The 24907-nt window shown below is 39.1% G+C and overlaps 1 protein-coding gene across 2 annotated transcripts in view; it reads right to left on the reverse strand.

Annotated features, from left to right (window-relative positions):
• SMAP1 (small ArfGAP 1) overlaps positions 1 to 24907 on the reverse strand; it is a 118330-nt gene that overhangs the window by 80306 nt on the left and 13117 nt on the right. For both annotated transcript variants that reach the window (XM_053461169.1, XM_053461170.1), the window contains exon 2: positions 6408 to 6541. In XM_053461169.1, the coding sequence (XP_053317144.1) occupies positions 6408 to 6541 (134 nt within the window). The remainder of the gene's footprint in view (positions 1 to 6407; positions 6542 to 24907) is intronic.

Raw genomic sequence — 24907 nt, forward strand, 5'->3', positions numbered from 1 at the left:
CATCTTAGACTACAGGCTTTCCATGCATGTAAGCAAAGCATGGGTTAAGATGATGTTCCATGGGCAGGATATGTTAATTTTTGTATAAAAGTCCCAAACTGAACTTGTGGGTGGAAAGTACTAATATCAAATCTCTTCCAAATGTGGTATAGAATCAATAATTAGGACCATATTTAAAGGAGCCGTGTGTCAAGTATGCACATGAATTCATTGCAGCGTAAATATTAAGCATTTATAAGAAGCCTTACAAGATCATTTATATGCCAAACCCCCTTGGTAGCAGATGAAAAAGTCTATATAATTATGAAGACACAAAAAGATAATTATTAGTGTTCTACTTCCAGAAACATGTTGATGGATGGATCCGTCAAGAGTGCCAAGACTTATCAGACGGATAATCTGTCTTGCCGAGGAGTAAGACTCAGGAGAAAAGTCTACTCAGCTTAATTAGCAGGCATTGGATAGAAAGCACAACACAAACTGTTCAAATTGTGTTTTTATGCATGTTGAACTTCTGTGTTACATTAACCCAATTACAAAACTGCTGCTGGTTAGGGAACGTAAAGGAAACATTATTAAGTTTATGCAATATTTCAATTTACTTTCCAATTTCTCATTCTCAGGGGGGTTGGTTAACAGAAGCAAAGATGAATATTAAGTTACGCATCTTGAATACTGCCCCTGCCTATGGCGGAAGTCAAGTATATATGTAAACTGGCCACAAACACATTTCATATTAAACAAAATTTTCACTTCTACCCAATATCAACTGTCTCCTAGAATGCCCCCCATCCTGCCAACATGAACAATGCACATAAGGGTAGGGGCAATATGGAGTCTATCACTGGTGCACACTCTAGACAGTCCTTTAACATGAAAATAGTATATGTTCTTCTATAGTATAGTAAGTATACTAAGCACTTAATTCCTCCTCCATGATCTGACATTTCTTGACACTGATTGGCTGCTTGAAGCGGTCAACTAGTGTCAGGAAAGTACTCCCACTGAAACAAGGGGAGAACTATCCAATCACTGACTGACATCTTAAGCAGCAGATCTGACCGCCCCACGGAGCATTCACGTGTGTCACATTAAAGATGGCGCCGGTCATTTTTATACATAAAACTTAAAAGAGAAGAGATAGTATGGATCTATAGGGATATGGTGATCTGGCTCAACACAAACACCTAAAGAGTGACTAAACATAATAATAGTAAAATAAATGTTTTAAGGAATTCTTTATACAAGCTTAATCTAGCATTATCAACTCTACACTCTGATAAGAAATTCTAAAATTAGAGAGAAAATCCAGTCAAGAAATATTATATATTACATGTATGTGTGTATATATTTAATATATTATACATAGATACATAAACATTGTGGCACTTCAGTTATGGGATAACTAAAGGGATATCTAATAGGCCTTTTCAAATAGTATAGAAGGTTTCTGGAGGCTTTACTGTTCTTTTATGGTAAGGTGGGGGGAGAAATAATAAGGCTGCTATATGGATTAAAGTTAAAAGTGAAATGCTTCAAGGAACGCAGCGTTCTTCCTGAGGTTAAAGAGCTGTCTTGTTGTTAATTCATTTAGAGGACACTGCTGTTCTGCACCCCTCTCAGGCATTACCGTTTCATTCAGTTTCTATGATGGGGGCAGCAAGCAAATACTCAGCTAATGGCACCTTAAAAATAAATGCAATGCTCACGCTTGAGCAAAATAAAAGGCAGAAAGAAAAAAAAAAAAAAAAAAAAAAAAAAAAAACTTGTGGGAATGGAGCCGGCCAATTGTAAAATAAGCTACAGGCTAAGCTTGCAATGAGATTTATGGTTTTACAGAAGCCTTGTCACAAGTAAAGTAATGGAAAAGCCAGAACCTCCGGCATTATACCAACAACGAGCTACAGCAAAGTGAGAATTATATCTGTATTTTTCAATAAACCACCAACGTATTACCATACACTAAAGAGCAAAGGGAAGAACAAAAATGTAGCTTTCAAGCTGAACTTTCCCAAAAACAGTGGTGGTGGGGATTCATAAATGGGTAACAATGTTGGCAGGAAAAAAAAGCCATAGTTAGGTGGGGAGGAAGTTGATGGCTGTAAGTAGAGCAATGTGTAGGAAGATATTATCTAGGTGGTATGTAAATGTAAACCGATACAGAAAGGCCTGGTGAGTGACAGGGTTTGAATGCAAAAATAGCATAACTATAAAAATGCTGCAATAATCCGTGCAAAATGTACAATGATCACACTTCTTCAGGATTGATCAAGTTCTCAATGGGATTAAAGTCTGGGGAGTTTCCTGACCATAGACCCAAAATTTTGATGTTTTGTTCCCAGAGGCACTTAGTAATCACTTTTGCCTTATGGCAAGGTGCTCCATCATGCTGGAAAAGGCATCTCTTGTCACCAAACTGTTCTTGGATGGTTGGGAGAAGCTGCACTTGAAGGATGTTTGTGTACCATTCTTTATTCATGGCTGTGTTCTTAGGCAAAATTGTGAGTGAGCCTCAATGTGCATGCAGGTGCATTCACAACTGCCTGCTGCCATTCCCGGGCAAGCTCCACACTGGTGACGCCTCAATCCCCCAGCTGAATCAACTTTAGGAGACGGCCCTGGCGCTTGCTGGACTTTCTTGGGCGCCCTGACGCATTCTTCACAACAATTGAACCTCTCTCCTTGGAAGTTCTTGATGATCCAATGGTTGACTTAGGTGAAATCATACTACTAGGAGCAATAGCCTTGCCTTTGAAGCTCTTTTTGTGCAAAGCAACGATGACAGCACCTGTTTCCTTGCAGGTAGCCATGGTTAACAGAGGAAGAACAATGATTTTAAGCAACACCCTCCTTTTAAAGCTTCCAGTCTGTTATCCTAACTCAATCAGCATAACGGAGCGATCTCCAGCCTTGTCCACGTCAACACTCACCTGTGTTCACGAGAGAATCACTGACATGACGTCAGCAGGTCCTTTTGGGACAGGGCTGAAATGGAGTGTTATTGTTTTTTGGGGATTACGTTCATTCTCTTGGCAAAAAGGGACTTTGCAATTGATTGCAATTCATCTGATCACTCTTCATAACATACTGGAGTATATGCAAAATGCCATCATCTAAACTGAGGCAGCAGACATTGTGAAAGTTAATGTGTAATTCTCATTTCTCACGTATGTGAAAAACTTAAATATGTACAAGGTGGGTACAAGAGATGAAAATACAAATTAAACCAATTTTTTTTTTTCCGCAAATGGTCTAAATAATGTATATACTTGTTATGAATGAGTGAATACTGGAAACGTAATGGAAGGTGGACATTAGTATTGGACCCCATTTAAATACGCAACTCATTTGGCTCAATCTGCATCAATCATTCAATCCTGCCATGCGGTGACTAGATCTGTCTGACAACCCTGCCAGTTGCTGGGATATGGTTCCCGTTGTTTGGTCACATTCATCACAAAGCGCTAGTGAGACTTACACTAAACATATATTCTCATTCTCTCTCTTATTATATATGTAAATATGTACACTAACACACATAGGCATGACTCAATCCGTGCAAGCTGGGTACCTGAATCATGTTGCGCATACAAGAAGGTCAGCCACGTCAACCTACGTTTATCTGGAGCCTTTAGATCATTGCTAGGGGGACTGGATCCCACAGCTTTGAGAATCTGTGACTAAGTGATATTACCCTAAGCTTTTTGCAAGGACATAGACACACAAGCAAATGGCATGATGAGTGTATTTGGTTAGCTGCATCCTTCTTTCTAACATTTAAATATCCTTTCCAGAAACACACTGAGGACCATTGTATAGAATGAATTACAAGCAGAAATTCGGTTATTAGTAAGATCTAAAACATGATTAGTTAGACACACAAAGCCCATTATATGTTACACAAAATAATGACCATGAGAATGATTCGCCTTCTGCACTCGTGTCAAGATTGAATGTACTCCCCTTTCTTTAAACAAAGCCTCAACCTGCAAAATCAATTGAAACAGCTAATTAGTCAGAAAAAAAAAGTTGCCATAATGCAGTAAGAATGATCACACCTGAAGCGCTAATGACAAGGTAGTTTCAGCTAAAGTTATTATATAAAATGGTTAAACTGAAGCAGCAGTGCCACCTAGCCTCCTCACTGATTTGCTAAGCTTATTAGTGCTAGAGCAAAGCACGCAGAGACAGCATATCAATGTGCCAAGTAACTAGTCACAGCTTAACCCACATCAGGTTTACACAGTGGTATTACTCAGGACTAGGGTCTCCGTCAATGGGTATTAAAAGAGACAGCATCAGTAACATGGAAATAATTGTCCTGCTGCATAATCCAACTGTGCTTGAGCTTTAACTCACAAATTCAGGAGTTTCCGGTAGAGAGCAGAGTTCATGGTTCCATCAATCATGCCAAGTTGCCAACATCATGAAGCAGCAAAGCTGCCCTAGACTACTGTATGACCACCAGCTTTTACTGTTGGTATGATGTTCTTATTGTGGAATGCCATGTTAGTTTTACATTCGAACATGACCCATGCCTTCCAAAAAGTTCCACTTTTGACCCATCAGTCCACAGTCTCGAGAGGCATCAAGATGTTTTTTGGCATATGTGAAACTAGCCTTTTTCTCTTTCATATTGTGGAAATGTGAACACCGATCTTAACTAAGGCAAGCGAGGCCTGCAGTTCTTTACAGCTCAGTCTGGGTTCTTTTATGATCTCCTTAAAGTCGTTGATGGGCTCTTGACGAATGATTGTTCCTCAGCTGTTCTTGAAGTTCTTCAGAACGCACGCCATGTGTTGCTTTTTTGAGACCCTTTAACCTATTTCACTTTGCAAGACATGTTCTATTTAATTGATGTTTAGATTCAACAGGGCTAGCAGTTGCCATGCCTGGGTGTTTCTAGTGAAATTTTACCCAATCATCATTACATTTGGTTATTTGGAAGGGTGCGGCCTATATCCGAGCTAATACGGTACTTATGTGCTGTGACAGGGAACAGGGCATGGTGGTGGATAACATAATTCTCACAAAATACTTCAGTGCAATGTATTTGATAACCCCAGGGAGAATGGTTTGTTAACGGCAAAATAATGGTAATACTGTAGTTATGTTTGGGTCCCTGGGGTGGAACATTTGGAGAGAAGGGAGGGCCAGTGCTCCACTCCACAGTTTACTTGCAGCAGCTGATGAAGCCAGTCCAGGAGTTCTCCCAGATAGTTACTCACCTGTCACCAATGAGCAGCAGGAGGCTGCTACAAAAAGGAGCCCTGTGAGTTATTCAGGTGAGAAAGACACAAGCAGTGAGCAAGACTGCATTTCTCTCCAAAATAATCTACTTGACGGTTCCTAAAGGAAAAGGTCTGTGCTAAATGGTTTTTGTTGGTAGCGGGTAAGCCGTCCAACGATAGTTTGTATTTGTCAGTAAGTGCTCAGAGAGCAAGGCTTTTCTGTTTGTTTTATATTTATGTTTGTTTACAGACCTTTTAATAAAAGGACTACAATTTCTAGAAATAATTCAGCCTTGTGCGATATTTTAAACCTTACGACTGTGTGGTTACATGATCCCAGCTCACAGTGCCATTTACTTATTGTAGAGTACTGTCAGCATTAGCAACACTAGAAACAAACCTGTCTACAGGTATTATAAACACATACTCAAGGCATGCAAAACCATCTGTCACTTTTAATTTACATAGCCTGGCTGTTCCCAACCGAAGTGTTTTGCTCCATGACAGTTCCATGTGAAGAGCAAGCGTTAGGGTTCCTCACTAATCATTATCATACCTACTCCAATGACAGTCCTGGTAGGCAAGGAATTATGTGACAGTGTTCTTTTTGGATACTATTCCCCTTGGGAGTCTAAAGATGTATCTTATCTTACTATAGTTACTAGAAGAGCAGTCAGCATTTTTGTTTGTTGGGATGCTGGCTAATCACAAATATACCGTATTTCCCCATGTATAAGACACTCCCATGTATAAGACGCACCTTTTTTGGTGCCCGAAAAGTTAAAAAAAAAAAAAAAAAAAAAAAATTACTACATAGTTATTGAACTCAAGTTTTATTTATCATAAAATTCACTCATCATCCTCATCACTCCCATCCATTAACTGCCCCTAAATTAACCCATAAGACCCCATTAACTACAACTGCCCCTAAATTAACCCCCACCTCCCCTAACTTTCAGCAGCCCAAATATTAATTTTTTACTTACTGTTAGATGAGTTGCTGAGCCATGTGCGTCTTATACATGGGGAAATACGGTAACAATTAACTCACTTGTCAAAATTCATTTCAGGAAGTGACTTCCAGGAAATATACCAGAAGGCTCAGAAACAATAGTACTTGTCTGCTATTACAAAAAAGTATGCTGACACGACAGTTACGAAGGCAGAACATGCTACCTGCATCTGTTCTGGAGTCCATTGGTCCAGGTTGACAGATTTGACTCTGGATATATGAACGCCAAGGTTTCGATGAATTCCAGCACATCGGATGCAAATGAAAACACCTAAGTTCCAGGAAGCCCATCGTGGACCTAAAACAAACAAAACAAACCAAAAACATTAACGGTATTTGCCATTACGTACTACAAGTCCCTCAGTTTTGTACATTTAACCGATGGAGGAAATCAGAGGTCCTTCGGTAAATTTTTCAGAATCCTTACAGAAACCTAATGAAAGCCTTTTCAAATCAGCTACAAAAACAATGATCATTTTATGTCTGGAAGCACCAGAGAAGTTCAGTGGTGAATTTTAGCCTCCGATATACAACTGATATATTACTACTAATTGATGCCAGTGTAATAATCGAGATTGCAATCTCAATTCTCTGGAATAATGAACTCTAGGTGACTAAAACTGGGAATTTCCAGACAATTTAAAATTATAGAACTGTCAAAAAAGTTTGTGACCTAATCTAATGACAAGAAAATGGATTTATTAAAACATTCCTATTAAAGCAGAATTAAATTTTAAAGTTTTCGGTATTTAAAGTAGCGGATGTGTTTAATAGCTGTAAGAACATAATGACTCTGAGAATAGCAAAGGTAGACTTCATAACCATTCATGGTTTTAACACATACAAGGTACATAAAGCCCATTCTACGCATTGCCCTTGCAGCACTACCCGGGGGAGAGTAGATATAATGAACAGTCTACAAATAGATCTGAACTGTTTGCTTCAATCAGCGGCAATTCCAGGTTATTAACTCCATGCTAAATTAGAGTTTAAAGGAACAAGTAAAGCAAACATAAAAAGCGAACAAGTAAAAGAAAAGGTTACAATCCTTAAAAGTAAAGGATTCAGCGGAGCCGCTCTCTATAAAAAGCCTCATCAGCGTATGACTTGGTGGTCCAGCTGGGTGGGGCTCAAACCAAATGTCCAAACATTGGGTACTTGCTCCACGATGATTAGTGGGTGTCCCAGTACCTATCCACACAGAGGGGCGTTTGGTGCCTTTGATATGCAGATGGTGCGTGTGATTCTAGCGTTAATGGCAGAAGTGAATGATTGGACCCAGCGCGGCAGGGGAAAGTGGGTTACAAAAAAGGAGGGGGGGGGCACAAACTTTTTAGGCATATTAACTAGCCTATTATTGAATATCCAGATAATTGTGACCAACATTACATTTTAGGAAAGATCAAATGTGCTTAAGAATATACCACTAATAGAAAATACTCTAAGACTTTATTAATCCACTATATGCATGTAGACTTGTTCTGTGTGTGGGGGGGCCGCAAAACAAAAAAACACATCTCTGGGGATGGTTTTAACACATTTGATACCCATGGAAGTGTACATAGAGGCATAGTCATCGCAGGTGATGGATAATTATATATATGGTAGATTTTCTTTTGAATAGTGCAACATTTACACTGAAATGATTTCAATACATTGTCTTTTGACCCCTGCGGCTTCTCTTTTGTTCTGCATTGACCAAGCAGTGCCTGCTTACTGCTTCTAATTTAGTGCTATATGACTGTGGATTCTGCATTACCGTTGAGTATTAAAGAATCACACAAACAGATTTCCTTGTAGATGGTCTAAGCTAGAACAAATCAAAGAAAAAAAAATAAATTAGCTCAGCGAGGTGTGTGGATTGATAAGTGAAGCTAAACAAGCCTGGCAGTCTTTGGTGGCCATTTTCGGTCTTCCACACTTTCACAAATGCTCCGGTCTTTGAAATTCCATGTTGCATTTAAACATTAAATCCCCGTGTTCATTTGGTTTCCTAATGGAGCTCAGAAAAAGTATCAAGCTGTGCACTCATGCAGGCCCAGACCATGGCACTCCAATCACCATGCTTGACTGTAGGCAAGACACACTTGTCTTTGTACTCCTCACCTGGTTGCCACCACACACGCTTGACACCATCTGAACCAAATAAGTTTATCTTGTTCGCATCGGACCACAGGACATGGTTCCAGCAATCTATGTCCTTAGTCTGCTTGTCTTCAGCAAACTGTCCGGGGCTTTCTGAGCACTGACAGGCTGACCCCCCCACCCCTTCAACCTCTGCAGCAACGCTGGCAGCACTCATACATCTATTTCCCAAAGACAACCTCTGGATAGGACACTGAGCACGTGCACTCAACTTCTTTGGTCGACCATGGCGAGGCCTGTTCTAAGTGGAACCTGCCCTGTGAAACTGCTGTATGGTCTTGCCACCGTGCTGCAGCTCAGTTTATGTCTTTATGTAATTTTTTTTTTTTTAGATCCTCAGTTTGATGTGGAAAAGGTGTTCAAATTTACACCGAATCAAGAAAATCACAATGATTAAAAAACTAAATAGAGAGGAGTAAGGATAACTCAACTTTGAAGATGAGAACAACTAGACGGGGGGGGGTTAAAATGCAAAATTTTTGGCAGTTCCCCAAGCGAAGTATGATGATGATGGCGGTCTCCTCTCTGGGCCATACCTGGGGCCCGCTGGGTAGATCTGTAGCGTTCAATAAATTATCAGCTTCAGATGTATGGCAAATACGTCCACCTATCCACAGCATGTGCCTCCATATAAAAGCTTCCATGAAAAAAAAAAACATTCCTGTCTAATAATTCAGATTATAGTACATTTTGAAAGCGCAAATATTTTGAAGGACTTTTTAACATCTGGCTCAGGTCTAATAGATTGCCTCTCTCCTATGCTATTCCGCTAGGAGCGACAGGAGCAGACTTCTTTGATTGAGCTGAAAATTGAATTTAAACAAGATAATTTTCCCAAGTCTATTTGTGAGGTTGTGTGTGTTCTCTCATTATAGGAAGGAATAGCTGCCATCTCATGTCAATCACCAATCCTGCGTTTCTATTGTGTTCTACCTTGATGTCTGTAGAAAAGATTTCGTTTCACAACTCTAGTATGATGAACAGGTGGCATGTGTACTTGCTAGCAGTATAATATATATACACATCTGAAAAAAGTTTGTTGCTACAGTGATTATACCATTTAAAAATCTCCTTTAACGGCTATGCATAGTTCCGATTATGGAGCAGTGCAGTGACAAAATGCACAAGGTCGTCTCACTTCAGCCACCGCTACACATACTGGCGGTTCCTGTTTGCTCACAGATGTGTCCTATGGCTACCGAGATCTGATGACACATTTGCAAATAATTCAATTAAATGAAATAAAGCAATGGAGAATCCTTTGTGAGAACACCTGGTTATACATTGTCTATTCAGGAGAGCTGAAAATACTTCATCTCCCCGGCGTTACCCAGCATTGAACAGTTTTTCTGTATGCGACTCACAAGCTGGTCCTGTATAATGCATTGCTAATGCCGTCCACACACTCCTACAACTCACAGCTAAGCGGATGACAATATTTGGAATGTGCTAATGAATTCAAGAGTCACTCGAAAACATGACAAACCGTTTCATTATGTATACAGCTGCCACATCCCATTTTAAACTAAGTTACACATGATCAAGTAAAACAAATTAGAGCTGAAAAGAGTAAAGACTGGACCTTTATCTCATGTGATCAAATTAGGACTAGATCCAATGGCAGGAAAGCCAGTGGGATTGTGTGCTAGAGGCCCACGCCCAAAAAAAAAACAACTTGTGGGCAGGCGGTCTTGCTGGGGCTGCAGGGAGGAGCGGGCGGTCAGGCACTGTACCTGCGGGTCCCGATAATCCCGCAAGGCTGCCTTCTCACTGCTCCGTTACAGTGTCTCCTATCTTGCTCTGCCCAGGAACAAGGTGGAGTCACGTGATGTGATGTCACTTCATGTGACTCCACCTTGTTCCTGGGCGGAACAAGAGAAGAAACGCTGTGAGGGAACAACTCGAGGGCAGCCTTGCGGGACTGCGCGGGAAGTCAGGTAAGGAGGCGGGCGTGATTGGCCACAAATGTGGCAGGAGGGAACACCCACATTGCGGGGGCGGGATTAAAAAAGCAGTCCCGCGCAGGGCTCTATTGTGTGCTGTACATTCAGTTATAGGAAGGGTACCGTTTACAAGGATTATTTAACAAGGTACTTATTGCATCGTAATGGCCACCTCAACTACAAATAAACCGATTCCAAGACGGTAATGGAGAACTAGGAAATCACGTGCCTCACCAACCTAGTAGCAGTTACATCATGCTGCACAATACCATGGATGGTCCGTGTGGTGTAGCACGACATTTATACACGTCTAGATTACAGGCAGATTTGTTTTATGTATGCGACGCATAGTTGGTTATTTATTGTTTTCATTTCAAAAAGCCATTTTTCATTTCAAAGAGGGTATGACGTACAATGGAACTGTTAAGAATATACAACCCAATGGCCTAGGGAAAGGGCTTGTGTCGTGTGCAACCCGAACAAGGTTAAATGGGCAGTTTAGTGCCGCTGGCAGTCCTACTGGAGAGCTGAGTATTTAAGGAATGCATATTAAGCAAGTTATCGAGGTAGCAGCTGCCCCTCAGTGGACCACTTAAAACCAGCTACTCTATGGCAGGAAAGTGTCCACATCGAAATCAATGGGAGTGTTTTCCACGTATGTGCGAAGGGGTCTGAAAAGAAGCTGTCATATGCATTAAAGTGAATATGATGGCTGGAGTGTGCCTTTTATACTGTACATGTCAGATACATGCAAGGCATTTCTCTCATTCATACTCGTGTCCGACGTGGCAATAAATCTGGCATTATTCGTTTGATACAATAATAATAAAAAAAACAAAAAACAAAAAAAAACAATCCAATATACTCAGGGATGAACACATATGGGAGAACGGTGGATACAATGCTTAAAGAACCAAGTGCTCTCCTGAATAAAATCACTGCAATCTACGATTACACTTCTACCACCCAACTATCTGTGCATGATAAAAAAAAAAATACAACACGAACACACAGCAGGGAGTTAAATGAACTCCACATTTCAATACCGAACAAACTTCATTACCAGTGGCTGGGGTCACGTCTAAACGGCTCCAGCAGTTCTACGTAGTAAAACAAAAGGACCGTCAAACGGACTTCTATTCCACGCACACTGTAGGGCGCTAGTAATGAGTCATTTTCATACAACCACGACTTGGAAAAACGAGCACTTCTTAAAACGTAGTCTCAAAGCTCCCAATTATTATTTTAAGGTAACATCAACCATTTAAAAAAAAAAAAAAAAAGTTTTAAAAGAAATATATTTTTAGGCAGTTCTAGTTTTCACATAATATAAAAATTTCACACAGCCGTGTGTATGTGTTGTAGCTCTGCTATCGTAGCCCAATCTACAAGACAAACTGACTCCTTGTCATACTGTCAGTGGTAAACAATGGAATGACTCAGTCTTAATCACCCAGGTGGGCATTCTAACTATTGCATGTCTTTAGAGGAATGGACTTCACCACCACTGCCATAAAGAATCAACATAGTGGTGTGACAGAAAAAAAAATATATATATAAAACAAATATATATATATATACACACACACACACAAACACACACACACACACACTATTTGCTTGATTATAAGAACCCCCCAAAATCTGAATATTAATTTTTTACTAGTAAATATTAAATTCATGTGATCTATTTTTTAAATATTTTTTTATAAAAAAGATACGAGAAAAAATGTTTTGTTTTTATTTTCCCAACCTGCCCCCCTATATGCCACTGTGCCCCATGATATGCCTTTTGACCCCCTATGTGTCACTCTGCCTCCAGAAATGCCTTATACCCCTATATGCCACTCTGGCATTTAGGGGGGTCAAAAGGCATATTATGGGGCAGAGTGGCATATAGGGAGGTATAAGGCATTTCAGGAGGCAGAGTGGTGTATAGAGGGTTAAAAGGTATTTCTGGAGGCAGAGTGGCATAAAGGGGGTTAAAATGCATATCTGGAGGCAGAGTGGCATAAAGGGGGGTTAAAATGCATATCTGGAGGCAGAGTGGCATTAAGGGGGTTAAATGGCATATCAGAGCACTCTGCCTACAGAAATGCCTTATGCCCATTTAACACTTCCCACCAACTTACCGGTGCGTCTGACTCCCTGGTCAGAGCAGCGGGTAGACGTCTATGCGATTTGCGTAGGCAGCTTCCGCTGCAGCCGGAAGGAGGTGCTGTTAGCAGTGGGGGTTGTCTGCGTCCATCGCGCATACAACTTTCCGGCTGTCAAAGAGAAAACTCTCCTCTGACAGCCGGGGAAAGCCTGCGTGATGGATGCAGAAAACCCCTGCTGCTAACGGCACCTCCTTCAGGCTGCAGCGAAAGCTACCTACGCAAATCGCGTAGACGTCTACCTGCTGCTCTGACTACACACCAGGGAGTAAGTGCCAGACAGGAGGATCCAGGTCCCCTGCAGCACTGCGGGGGATCTGGATCTTAGTCTCAGTCAGACCTCTATTTGAGGTCTGATTATAAGACGACCCCGATTATAAAAGACGATGGGTATTTTCAGAAAAAAACAACTTGTCTTATTAATAGAGCAAATACGGTATATAGTTCATCATTCATTTAGTTTAAATCAGAAACAGAAGACTTGGGACATCATGTTACAAAGCATTGGTGCGTTTTACTTATTACAGACAGACCACAAGTAGGCAAGACTATTAACATAACTCACAACTCAGTAATTTAAATATTTGCAACACACTGGCAAAAGAACATCGAAAATAAGCTATTATGTAGCTAGATTAACTAGCAAAATGAGCGATAGACAAAAATCAGGAGGGAAAAAAAACAAAAACAAAAATAAACACAACACTCTCCTAAATCTCCAATAGCCCCAAAAACTGTGACAGAGAAAAAAACTCCAGCCTTAGAAGTTTTATGGAAGGAAAAAGCAACACCTTTACTGGTTAAAGGTTAAACTGCTAGAGTGGCAAATTGGTTTTGGTGATGGAAGAACGTGAAGGAAGATACATAGTGCAATCAGCCATACGTACTGTAAGTGGTTGGAGGAAGATGAATGAATGGCTGTGATTCATACGATTCATCACAGCTGTAAACAAGTAATGTTCCCAACAAGAACACACATTGCTCAGCAATCACATGAGATACATAAAACATTCATCTTGTTTTCTTAAGATTTTTATAGATATACCAAGCTTTGATTCATTTCCTTAAAACTCTGTAGCAACACCAATGCTTTATGGTATGGCAATACATCTTCAATGCTGCTTAGATATCCTAGGCAAAATGCTTCTGCACAAGGGCCAGCAAGTGTTAACTGCATCAATAAGTAAACATCAAAAAGTTTGTAGCCTCACATAGACAACTGTCTTTTCAAACACTTCGACATGACCATTATTTGACCCCTACTTTGCTCCTATGATGGCCTTAACTCTTCAACACTGTAGTGCTGACCCAGGAAAGGGTCTTCCCCAAACTTGGAGGTGTGGAATCACTCTAAATCTCATTGTAGACTTTATAGTGTTAAGTTGGTCCTCCACAGGAACTAAGTAGCCTAGAAAGAACCATGGCAAACAGCCACAGGCCATTACTGCTTGTCCATCAACACATACAGTCAACAGTTTCCACTGCTCTAGCTTTGTCTTAACTTGTGTGCAGCTGCTTAGCGATGGAAACCCATTTCATGAAGCTTCCAACAAATGGCTCTTGTGCCAACACTTTTTGCCCATGCCCTTTTTTAATATTTGGGCAATACAAATGTGTACGATTTATTTTAAAATATAAAAAAAAAAAAAAACCTTCAAAATAACGACAATCACAGCAAGAGGTACACTATGTGACGCAGATAGGAAGTAGTTAACAATGAATATGGAGTTCCTCTGTGTTCCAGTGAATTTCAATGAATAGCTAAGTCACAAAGAAAGCTGCCAAACAATTGATCATTTACCCAGGTTTCCAGGGGAGACCCTGCTGTGACAATCTGTCACTGTGCATTCAATGAATCCCACTTAAAACCCATCTACCATCAAGGCCCTTTTTCAAGGAAACCTGCCACCCCTTTACTGCTGGATTCTAGTATCATGTACCTGGTATTCCTATAAAAAAAGACCATCCAAAAACAAGACAATTCACTATAACTATATATATTTATAGCTATATCATACATACATATACACTTATAATGATCATTATTTAAGAAGGTTAGAAAAGCTGCTTTCAAGGTCATCAACCGCTAAGTTTCTTTCTCTTGTCAGAAGCAGAGTAAATAGGCTACATAAGGGACCGTCTGAGTTCTTGGTTTATGTTTGGATTACTATGCATGCGCCGCACTGTTGTGGGTTTGCAACCTTCAGCGTTACAGAAATAAAAACATTTGGAGCCATTAATCTTCGAGTCACGTCAACCATTTCTGCAAGCAAGACAGAAATTAGACATTGTCTTCCTCTGCGGAAAAGCCCAACTAGGTGTCTGTGGGAAAACCGCTGGCTGTGTTTTACAGTAACAGCATTTCAAGCACAGACGGAAATCATACAGAATGGCAACGAGGAAATTAACTGCTCTATACATACACATGTCCCGGGCATTGGCTGCTACACGTGCTACAGTGTGACACGTATACATTGATCCAAACCCTTCCTGGGTTTTATAAACTACCCATATTTAAAAGAAAAGGTATATGTATTTATATACATACATATGTACGCTAAATAAAAAAACTGCAATACTACAACACTTTTACTTAACTACCTTCCCTGTTCTTCACCCCAACTAAGCCTTCAATAAAAAAAAATATATATTTTTTTAAAAAGCCTGTTTTAAGAATAAATCAATGAATTCCCCAAATCCATATAGCCTTTCAAGATTGTTAGTTTAAAAAGATGAAAATTCTTACTCTGGGAGGAAGACATTTGTGGCAAATGGTGGCATAACTCATTATCTAAGGGTCCTTGTCCTCAAGAACCCCTCTCCATGCTCTATCTTTTAAAGGCTTCCGGAACAAACAAAAATCTGCAACCTAACAATAGGAGAAAGCAGATTTAATATGGACAATGCAACTAATACAGAAATACGAGATCCTTCCCCTTACACACAAGGTAGGTCTCTAATACAATTATGTTGATAATTTAATACATACAATAACAGATGCATTCAGTGTATAAAATGGAAAAATGCGGGGTTTGGGGAGAGTGACAGATGCATTTTAATCTTTACCCACATAAATATGTAAGTAGCATATATACATACATACACACACACACAGACATGAATGAAATAGACAATCCTTTGATTTGGTTGTATGCCTAAGAGATAACTTACTTTGAACAGATCAAAACTAGCTTTGAACTCTTAAAGCATGACTAGAGAAAGGCTGATGATGGACCGGTTCAAAGTACAAATTGGAAGCATGAAGATCTGTCATTATAATATGAATTACAGTTTTTGTTTTGTTTGGTTTTTAAGCCACAGAACCTTAATAATAAAAAAAAAATACACCAAGGAGGCTGACCTTTAGCAAACGCTGAATTGAAATAAAGGTTGTCCTGAGTGGATACCCACCAGCATGATTTCAATGTATCAGAAATGGCAACTTGAGTAAAATGAGGATTCAAGTCTTATTAAAACGGATTAACGCCTTCATGACAATGGCAGTTTAAACATTTCTGCAGTGTTTAGCGGTAATTTTCTGCTCATTTACTGTACGCAAATTCATTTTTTCAGGACAACAGCTTTCTTTGATACATTATATAAGATAATTATTATAAAAGACAGTTTTTTTATATATATACAAAAGACAATCTACAAAAGCTAGTGAAAAAAAAAACTGCTAAATAGATTGTAATATTTGCCCTGAGTTTAGAAATTCCCAAGGTTTTGTTGCAAGTTATAGGGCAATAAGTAGCATATCACTATTTGATAAAGGAATAATAGGCCCCCTCATTATATTACTAGCAGGAGGGGCACAAGGTGTTTTGGCACCTATTTCTACATTAAAAAGGCAACATCACTGCAGTCTATTTTTAAATTGTATTATAATTTTTAGTCTTTAATAGACTGTCTTGGAACTTTTTACTCTCACTGGTTCCAGGGGTTGCAATCTTGGTAAAGGCATGCTGCACCTGTCATTAGGTGGGATATATTAGGCAGCAAGTGAACATTTTGTCCTCAAAGTTGTGTTAGAAGCAGGAAAAATTGGCAAGTGGAAGGAGCTGAGAGACTTTGAGAAGGGCCAGAGCATCTCCAAAACAGTAGCTATCAAAAGTGGTCCAAGGAAGGAAAAGTGGTGTACTCACGGCGGCCAAGACTCATTGATGCACGTGGGGAGCGAAGGCTGGCCCGTGTGGTCAAATCCAACAGACAAGTATCTCAAATTGTGCGACACCAGCATTAACTTTTTCAGCAAACTGCGATGCACTGTGTGTTCTATGGGACTGCCTAGCTGCAGACCAGTCAGGGTGCCCATACTGACCCCTGCACACTGCCAAGAGTGCCTACAAAGGGCACGAGCCCCACATTACAAATTATAGGACTTAAAGCACCTGCTGCTAACGTCTTGGTGCCAAATACCACAGCACACCTTCAGTGGTCCATGCCTTGACAGTTCAGGTCTATCCTGGCAGCAAAAAGGGGGCCTACACAATACTTGGCAGGTGGTCATAATGTTATGGCTGATGGGCGTATGCAGTATTTGGACCACCCATTATTATTTGGGAGACCACACTACATTAAAAGCCTTTTAGGGTACACTTTGCACGCAATGTTGGCCCATTCTTGGCAGATAAAGCTGAACAACATTGAGCTTATTACCATGTGTTGCATTTAGCCATATGCACATGGATGTTAAATAGGTCTCCTCTGCCTTTTTTTTTTTTTAAATAGGTCACACATCGATTAAAGAGAAAAAAGAAAGCATGATCTACATGATACAGCGACCCAAATGTCAAACAATCTCTATCCTCAATATTCAAATAGACTAATAATTTCAAGAACATACAACAAGATAAAAAGTATGGTTAGGTTGGCCATTGGTTTATAGAATTTTTTTAATTTTATTTTGAGCAGGATATTTATAGATAGGTCGGATCCCATAGGGGTACGTTCCAGATGGTTTTTTTTTTTTTTTTTTTTTTTAATTTTCTCTTTCTTCATGACTCTCTCCCAATGGGACCAGATATCTTGGTATTTAGGAAGGTTTTTGTGAACAAAATAGAAAAAAAAAAGTTTCCCCACATAAAACTGAAAGTTGACTTGGGTTGTTACATCATCAAGACAGAATGGTACTTTAGCACTCTTCCAGTTACTTGACAATAGGATAGAGACAATCTGAGTATTACCAACAGGAATATCCACATGAACAGGTAGTTTTTTTTTTTTTTCTTTACTCTCCCTAATGCCATTAGAATTATCAAAGTTATATACAATACTTGGAACCAGCCATCGTTCCTTTATATGTAATGAGCATCATATTGAAAATTGTTGCAGGAGAAAACATGGTAGACTACATATTATATATTATTCTGAATGCTACTGTACCATTTAAAATATATCCTGTCTTACTGATTGATGACACTTGACATTGGAGCCAATTCATATTCAATCGTTAAAGACAAAACTTTTATTTGAATATGCCAATCTCATGAATCACATAATTTGACATCCTATGTAATGATGTAAATACTATGTAACTGGGTATATTTTACTGTGTAACGCTATCCCCCAATGCATCTGGAGAATAATTGGAGAAAGCAGATTGGTGGGACTTGTTAGAATTGAAACTGTTTTAAGAAACACGAGTCAGTCTGAACAGCATAAATAATCCCACTTAATACCCTGCACATCATTTCAAAGAGATCTTCCTATATAGTACATGCATCTGACAAGTGCTGAACAACAAATACATTCACTTGGAACCGTGGTAAAAATGCAAAATATGAGCTTAAGCCCCCAAACCTAAGACAAGAATTGGAGATGACTCCAACATAATGCAGAACGCTTTCGTTGGGGGAAGTCCTTGATATGCAGTGCTGTATTCAGTAATGTACATTATCAACGACAAAATCTGGTTTGATTTTGCTCCAATAAATAAATCTCTTATCTATAGACCTGGAGGCTGCTATAATTGCCAGTTGTGATATTTTAGATGCCTCTTCTTACTCAAATAGGAATTTCAGCAAGTATTATCACTACTATAGAGGGAGTTGTTGCTCTACATGGATTGGACTTTGGCCAAGTTTAAAGCAGAAGCTGGAAGGAAGCCCAGTCTTTTTCATGACTACATATTTATTCAACCGACAATGACTTTTAGCATGGCTTTTATTTGCGCATGTTTTAGGGTTAGGCAAAGCATATCACATTGTTTAAATAGCAATATTTTAGCTATGTTTAGAGACGGCACGCAGCAGAATTTCCGTTTCACCAGGCGCCCAGAAATAGGTGTTAAAAATAAAAGCTGCTAATTTCATGCAGAGCGGTTCCACAGAGTGTGATATTACAGAACCGGCGTCGCTTACTAAAATTAACACAGGATTTATAGTGGAAATCTAAAGTGCGGTTGCAAAAACATTTCTTTATGCAAAAATATTTCTGCATTTACAACAATAAGCCTGCTGGAAGAAAGATTTGCAGAAAATTGTGATGTTATTACATTAGAACACCTATAAAACATGCATCCATTGTAGACAATCTAGTTCTAAGAAACTACTAAAGCATAAAGTATACAGGACAGCAGTGTCTGAGAAACTAAACAAAATGGTTGGTATTGTGGTTAGAACAGAAAAGGGACAAGCCAGCCAAACACTAATCACTGTACCATCATGTCCGTCCACCCATGTACTTTAAAAGCAATGCAATTTTAGATTCCTCCATCCTCTCTTACTGCTCCTATACCAAAATCTTCTCACAGCTCCATGGCTGGCTTCATACTTCCAATTGATGGAGAACTCGCCTCTCCAGCTTACCTGCCAATTTCAGGTGCTGAACCGCCTGGTGACAGGTAAACAGTGACTAAGGCCAGTGGACAATGGGGGGGGCTGTTACATTTAAATTAATAAATGTAAAGGAAAATTGTTTTCCATGCAACACACAGATCAGGGAAAATGGAAATGACAAACATTTTATTAGGAAGTCTTCTACCCAAACTCCCTCCTTCACCAAGGACATAATATTTTCATATATCCCATTACATAAATGTGCATTATATTCTCTTACTGAATAGATAAAACACTATCTGCTGCAATCTCTTTAGTCCCGTACACACAAAATATCAATATGAGGAATACAGCTGCAAACGTTTAATAGCTTCATTCAGAAGTATCTTCTTGCCTATCTCCTTTCAATTAGATAAGCTTTTTGTATGACTTGTCTCCTTTCCTTGGTCTCCGCTCACACAGTTTTGCGCACAAGCTCTGCCATCTGTTCTTTGGTAATGCAGTGATAATGGCTAATTTAAATGTATTTAGAAGCTATTTTTTAGGGAATTATTTGCACATTGCTTTAAAGTTAACCAATATATTCGGTCAGGCTCCCTTGACTCAACATGCTCAATTTGCCAACGTATTTACATATTTCATGTGAACTTTTATTGTGACAACATCACCAGCTTCAAAAATAATTAAATAAGGTCCGTGTTCTATGGCCCCAGCTGAATAGAACTAAATGCAGCTAGAACCCATCAACAAACACCAAGCACTACTGAATCCTTCCTAGAAATGTTCTATAGGGTAATGTGGTCGGCACTCATAATTTTTCCTAGGAACTCCTTATGTTCCACAAGAGCAGACACCATAAGGCAAAAAGTATGCTTGGTGTGGGAACATTTTTACAGCCATAGGTAGAAAACAAACAAAACAAAAAAGTTAATGCAGCTAGGATGTTACTATATAAAAAAAAGCCATGCAAGAAGAGTCACTAGCAGCATCTTCTCCAAAAATAAAAGATATGCTCCACAATAGAGGTAAGATTTATAACTTAAGGGAACACACAAATATATTACCTACAATAAACGCATTCCACCAGGGAAAGAAAAAAGCTTAAGCAACCTAATGATAATGAATGTAGGGCAGGGGTAATTTCTCCCCCTTGTGTGTATTACACAGGCAAACAGCTAACATTGATATCTGGCATGGAAGCAGTTAAATATAGAACTGTAAGTGTTAGATCATAAATAATCAAACATGCCAGGCACTCAATATAGGGATGGATATTAAAATAGAATGAGGAAGAACCTCAAATAGACCCTTGTGAGTCGTGTATTACAACTAAAATATCTAATATACTGCATAAATCTAAAATATCTAATACACTAATATCACAGAGCTGCTGTCTCAAATATTACTTAATTGAACATAAACTTAAACATGGATTTCAATATTTATGTTCATTGTAATGTTTGAGAGAGCTGTTCTATTTATTTTAATTGTTGAAATATTAGAGGCAATTATATTTTATAGATCTATTCCCTGCAGGGCATTCATAAACGTTATAAAATATAATCCACCACCTCCATTCCAGTGCGACTGATCTGCATAGTATTGAGAAACCAACAAAGGAAGAAGACACCTGGAGAAATCGGAGCCGAATGTGATAACCAGATTACTCTGTAACGTGCAATAATGTACGAGATATATATAAGGTCAGATTCAAAGAAAACCTTACACATAGATTTAAATCTATTTTAATCCAACACATTTTTATATTATATATTATAACCTTTTCCTCCAAGTGTACAATACAAATTCTATCTGTAATTATAGCAAAAACAAAATAAAAAATCAAAGTACTGAGTAGAAATGAGACACTCCACCAATGAAAAACATTGCCGCCTCTATTAATAATTTGCACTTTCTGTTGAACGGGCCCGCATTTAGAGGAAGGAACCTCATTTGGAGTACAGTTTATTACATTGTATAAGTCCCTTTTTAGAGCAACTACTTTGTTGCCTCTCGGCTCTCCCCACCCTTACGTTTGCAGATCATCAATATGAGAAACTTAATTCTTGATTGCAAGATACTCTCAAAGCCTAATTCTACAACGTCCTCTTTGCTCAGTATTATAGTTAAACCAAACAAATTCCAGCTAAAATTTAATAGACTTATTAGTTTCCATTCAGAGCAAAACCTAACAACTTCGCTTCTTGGCATAAATGAAACGTTAGGTTTCATGCAGGCGCTCATAATTGGCACCTGAACGGTTGACACGCTGTGCACGAGAGACGTCACCGAGGAGAAACCACTACCAATGCGTTCTGTTCCTTCAAGCTTCCAAAATCAAAAGGGATGCACATCAGTGGCACTTAAATGTAAGATTTTCCATTTTATTTACAGGTCTGGCTGAGGGAAATACAATCTATACATTATGTCAGCAGCTCATACATCCTCCAGAATAAACGCCCTAAATGGTAGTGTAGTACATTCAGTTCCATCTCCCTCAAGCATATGAACCCATTAGTGGTCTCCACAGCAGGCAAGTAGCTGACTTAAGGATCCATAAAAATGATGAATCCATAGCAACCCCAGAGAGGACGGAGATACTGAAATGGACAAAACTGTTTTCAGTTCGAAAGATCCACGATGTATGGATTCACTGCAACGATGCTGAAATAATTCTTTACTATTACTCACACTTCGACTTTTCCAGAGAGAAATGCCCAACAAAAACAGGTTTACTTTGTATTGTAAGGTTATGGATTTACTTGCATAATGAGCCGACTATTAGCAAACACAACTTGCACCTTACAATTAAACCTAACGTACAAACCTATGCAGTGGTGATGAGATGCGATTCTGTGTATCAATAAGAACAGTCATCTGGCTCGGGATCTGCATGACTAATCCTTGCCATTTGTTGAATCTGATCCTGGCAGCCGTCGAGGCGTTGGGTGAAGAGATAGGAATGGTGTCCAAAACAGGAAATGAATATGCTTTATAGGGTGATCTAGATTTTTCATTGAGCTCAGCTTCATCGAGGTAAGAAAGCCCATTTACTTTTAAACCAAAACATCCTTATATTAATCTGAACATTTGATAACCAAAAGGCAGAGGCTACCGGTAGTTTTACTTAATGAATTTGAAGACACTAAAGGCTCTATGGCATTTACCCAATTACTAATCAGACAGATCACATCAGTGACACAGAACAATGCAATATTAAAGTGTGAGTGAGTGTGTGTGTGTGTGTGTGTGTGTGTGTGTGTGTGTGTGTACACATACATATTATAGGACAGTAGAAGCATTATTAAACACTCATCCACATCTACCAAACGAGCCAGAAGGCTTTTTCCTCAGAAATCCAATGGTGCTGCCACAACAGCAAGGAATTCTGGAGAAAAGGAGAAGAGACTTCATTGCTACAGGTATTGAACATCTTTCATTTTACCCACACTGATATATATATATTTTATTACTGTACTGATATACCGAAGCCTGAAGACATTCTGAAATTAAAAACTGTTCAGGATACTGAACGTGGCCAGTAATACTTAACTCTCTCGGGAGCACAATATGTGTGCCAGATGTATCGGTTCTAAAGAATAGGCAATGATGCATTACAACCCAAATGCAGCTTCTTCATATATAAAATAGCCTGAGTTTATATACCAGTTTTCACTAGCATCACACCTCTGGCATGTCTATTTAAAACAGGGTAACCGATCATGACGTGGGTACATTTCTAGATACGAGTGGTAAAGCTTCCACCAAGTGTTAAGCTACTGGCTAAATGCAAAGTATATAACATGTGGATTAAAGAGCATTATATTAATATATATATATAGGGTTTATTCAATTAATGCCAATTCACGAGAAGCTCAGACACAAAGAATGTTTGGTTTGCTTTTGCAGTTGGTTGTCAATTAAAGTGATCAGAGCTGCAACTTTCATTGACTGCCTCCTGCTCCTACTGGCTAATTGGAGCATCTAACACATATTTTAGAATAACCCTACAAAAGTGCCTTCATCTGACTGTGTTACTGTGTATTAGAACACAAGATACAGTCATGTCAAAAAAGTAAACACTTTGAATTCTATGGCTTTATATATCAAGACAATCTTTTCCTTAGCAGGTCTAAAAATTGGGTAAATACAACCTCAGATGTTAACACCACATGACATTACAATGTGCCATGATTTATTCAACCAAAATAAAGCCAAAATGGAGAAGCCATGTGTGAAGAACCAAGTACACTCTTAATGATTCCATAGGAACTAAGATGCTAAGTAGCAGACAGGTGTTGCTAATCAAATGCCCTTGATGAACCAATGAGCAAGTGTTACCACAGCTATAAAAACTTTGGTTTAGCAGTTTTTTGGTCTGGGGCATTCAGTTGTGTGTCAACACAATGCCAAAAGAGGTAAGACATCAGCAATGACCTTAGAGAAGGAATAGTTGCTGCCTATGGATCTGGAAGGGTATGAGGTCCATTTCCAAACAATTTTAGGTCCAGCATTCTAAAGTGAGGAAGATTATTCAAAAGAGGAAAACAGTTTGTCAATCTTCCAATGAGTGGACATCCCAGGAAACTCACCCCAAGGTCAGAACGTGAAATGCTCAGAGAAAATGCATAAAACCCAATAGTTGCATCTTGTTAGTATGTTAATTGTTAACGTTCATGACAGTACAATTAGAGAAAGACTGAACTAGTATGGTTTGTTTGGAAGGGTTGCCAGGAGAAAGCCTCTTCTACCTTAATAGCAAAACCAAAAAGCATATCAGCACACACACACACACACACACACACACACACAACTGTTAAGCACGATGGCACCTGGGAACCTTGAAGGTATTGATAGTCAATAACTGCAAAGTATATAACCTGTGATGCTTCCAAGGCAAAAACCTAGCTAAGTATAATAGCTTGTTTATCTGCAGCTGATGGCCACATCTTACAAATCCTGGCATACAATCGAAAAACAGTGTCAAATCACCACTTTAAAAGCAAAAGACACAGGATAACATTGAACAGGTTGCTCAACTCAGCTTTAAAGACACGCTACTTAACCAGGAATCAATTGTAGGGGGGAAAAAGCATATCGCCTTGTGTGAGCCAGAGACATCTATTTTATTTAGTAAGATACAAAGTCCTTCCCCGGCTCTTGGAGTACATGCTTGGGTGTACTCCAAGCATGTATTTGTTTAATATAGTTAAAGAGAATTAGGGAAACACACTAGTAATGCAACATTACACCGGAATGTCATGCATCGAATGCCAATAGAAATCACTTTTACACCATTTTAGCTGAAGGTGCCCAACTACCTGAAAAACAGTATGGCCAGACAAGCATGATGATCAAAAGAGGTATTCCTATCGTTAAACTGAATGTTTTACTCCCACCTAGTGGAGAACAAGACTAACACTACGGATATTGTCAGCTCATCCAATATTATTAGGAAATAGAGCTACATTGTCTATATTCCACATACATCGCAACTTGCCACTTAAAACTATTGTCCCAGGCAGGCTCTTGAACAAAAACCCATATTACAGTACTTAACTGTCATGTGACTCAAAAAAATAGGATAATTTTATTAACCTAAAGGAAAAATAAACTGATCTGCAAAGGTTTACTTGATTTA

The sequence above is a fragment of the Spea bombifrons genome, chromosome 3 (genome assembly GCF_027358695.1).
Source record: "Spea bombifrons isolate aSpeBom1 chromosome 3, aSpeBom1.2.pri, whole genome shotgun sequence".
NCBI classification, from domain to species: Eukaryota; Metazoa; Chordata; class Amphibia; order Anura; family Pelobatidae; genus Spea; species Spea bombifrons.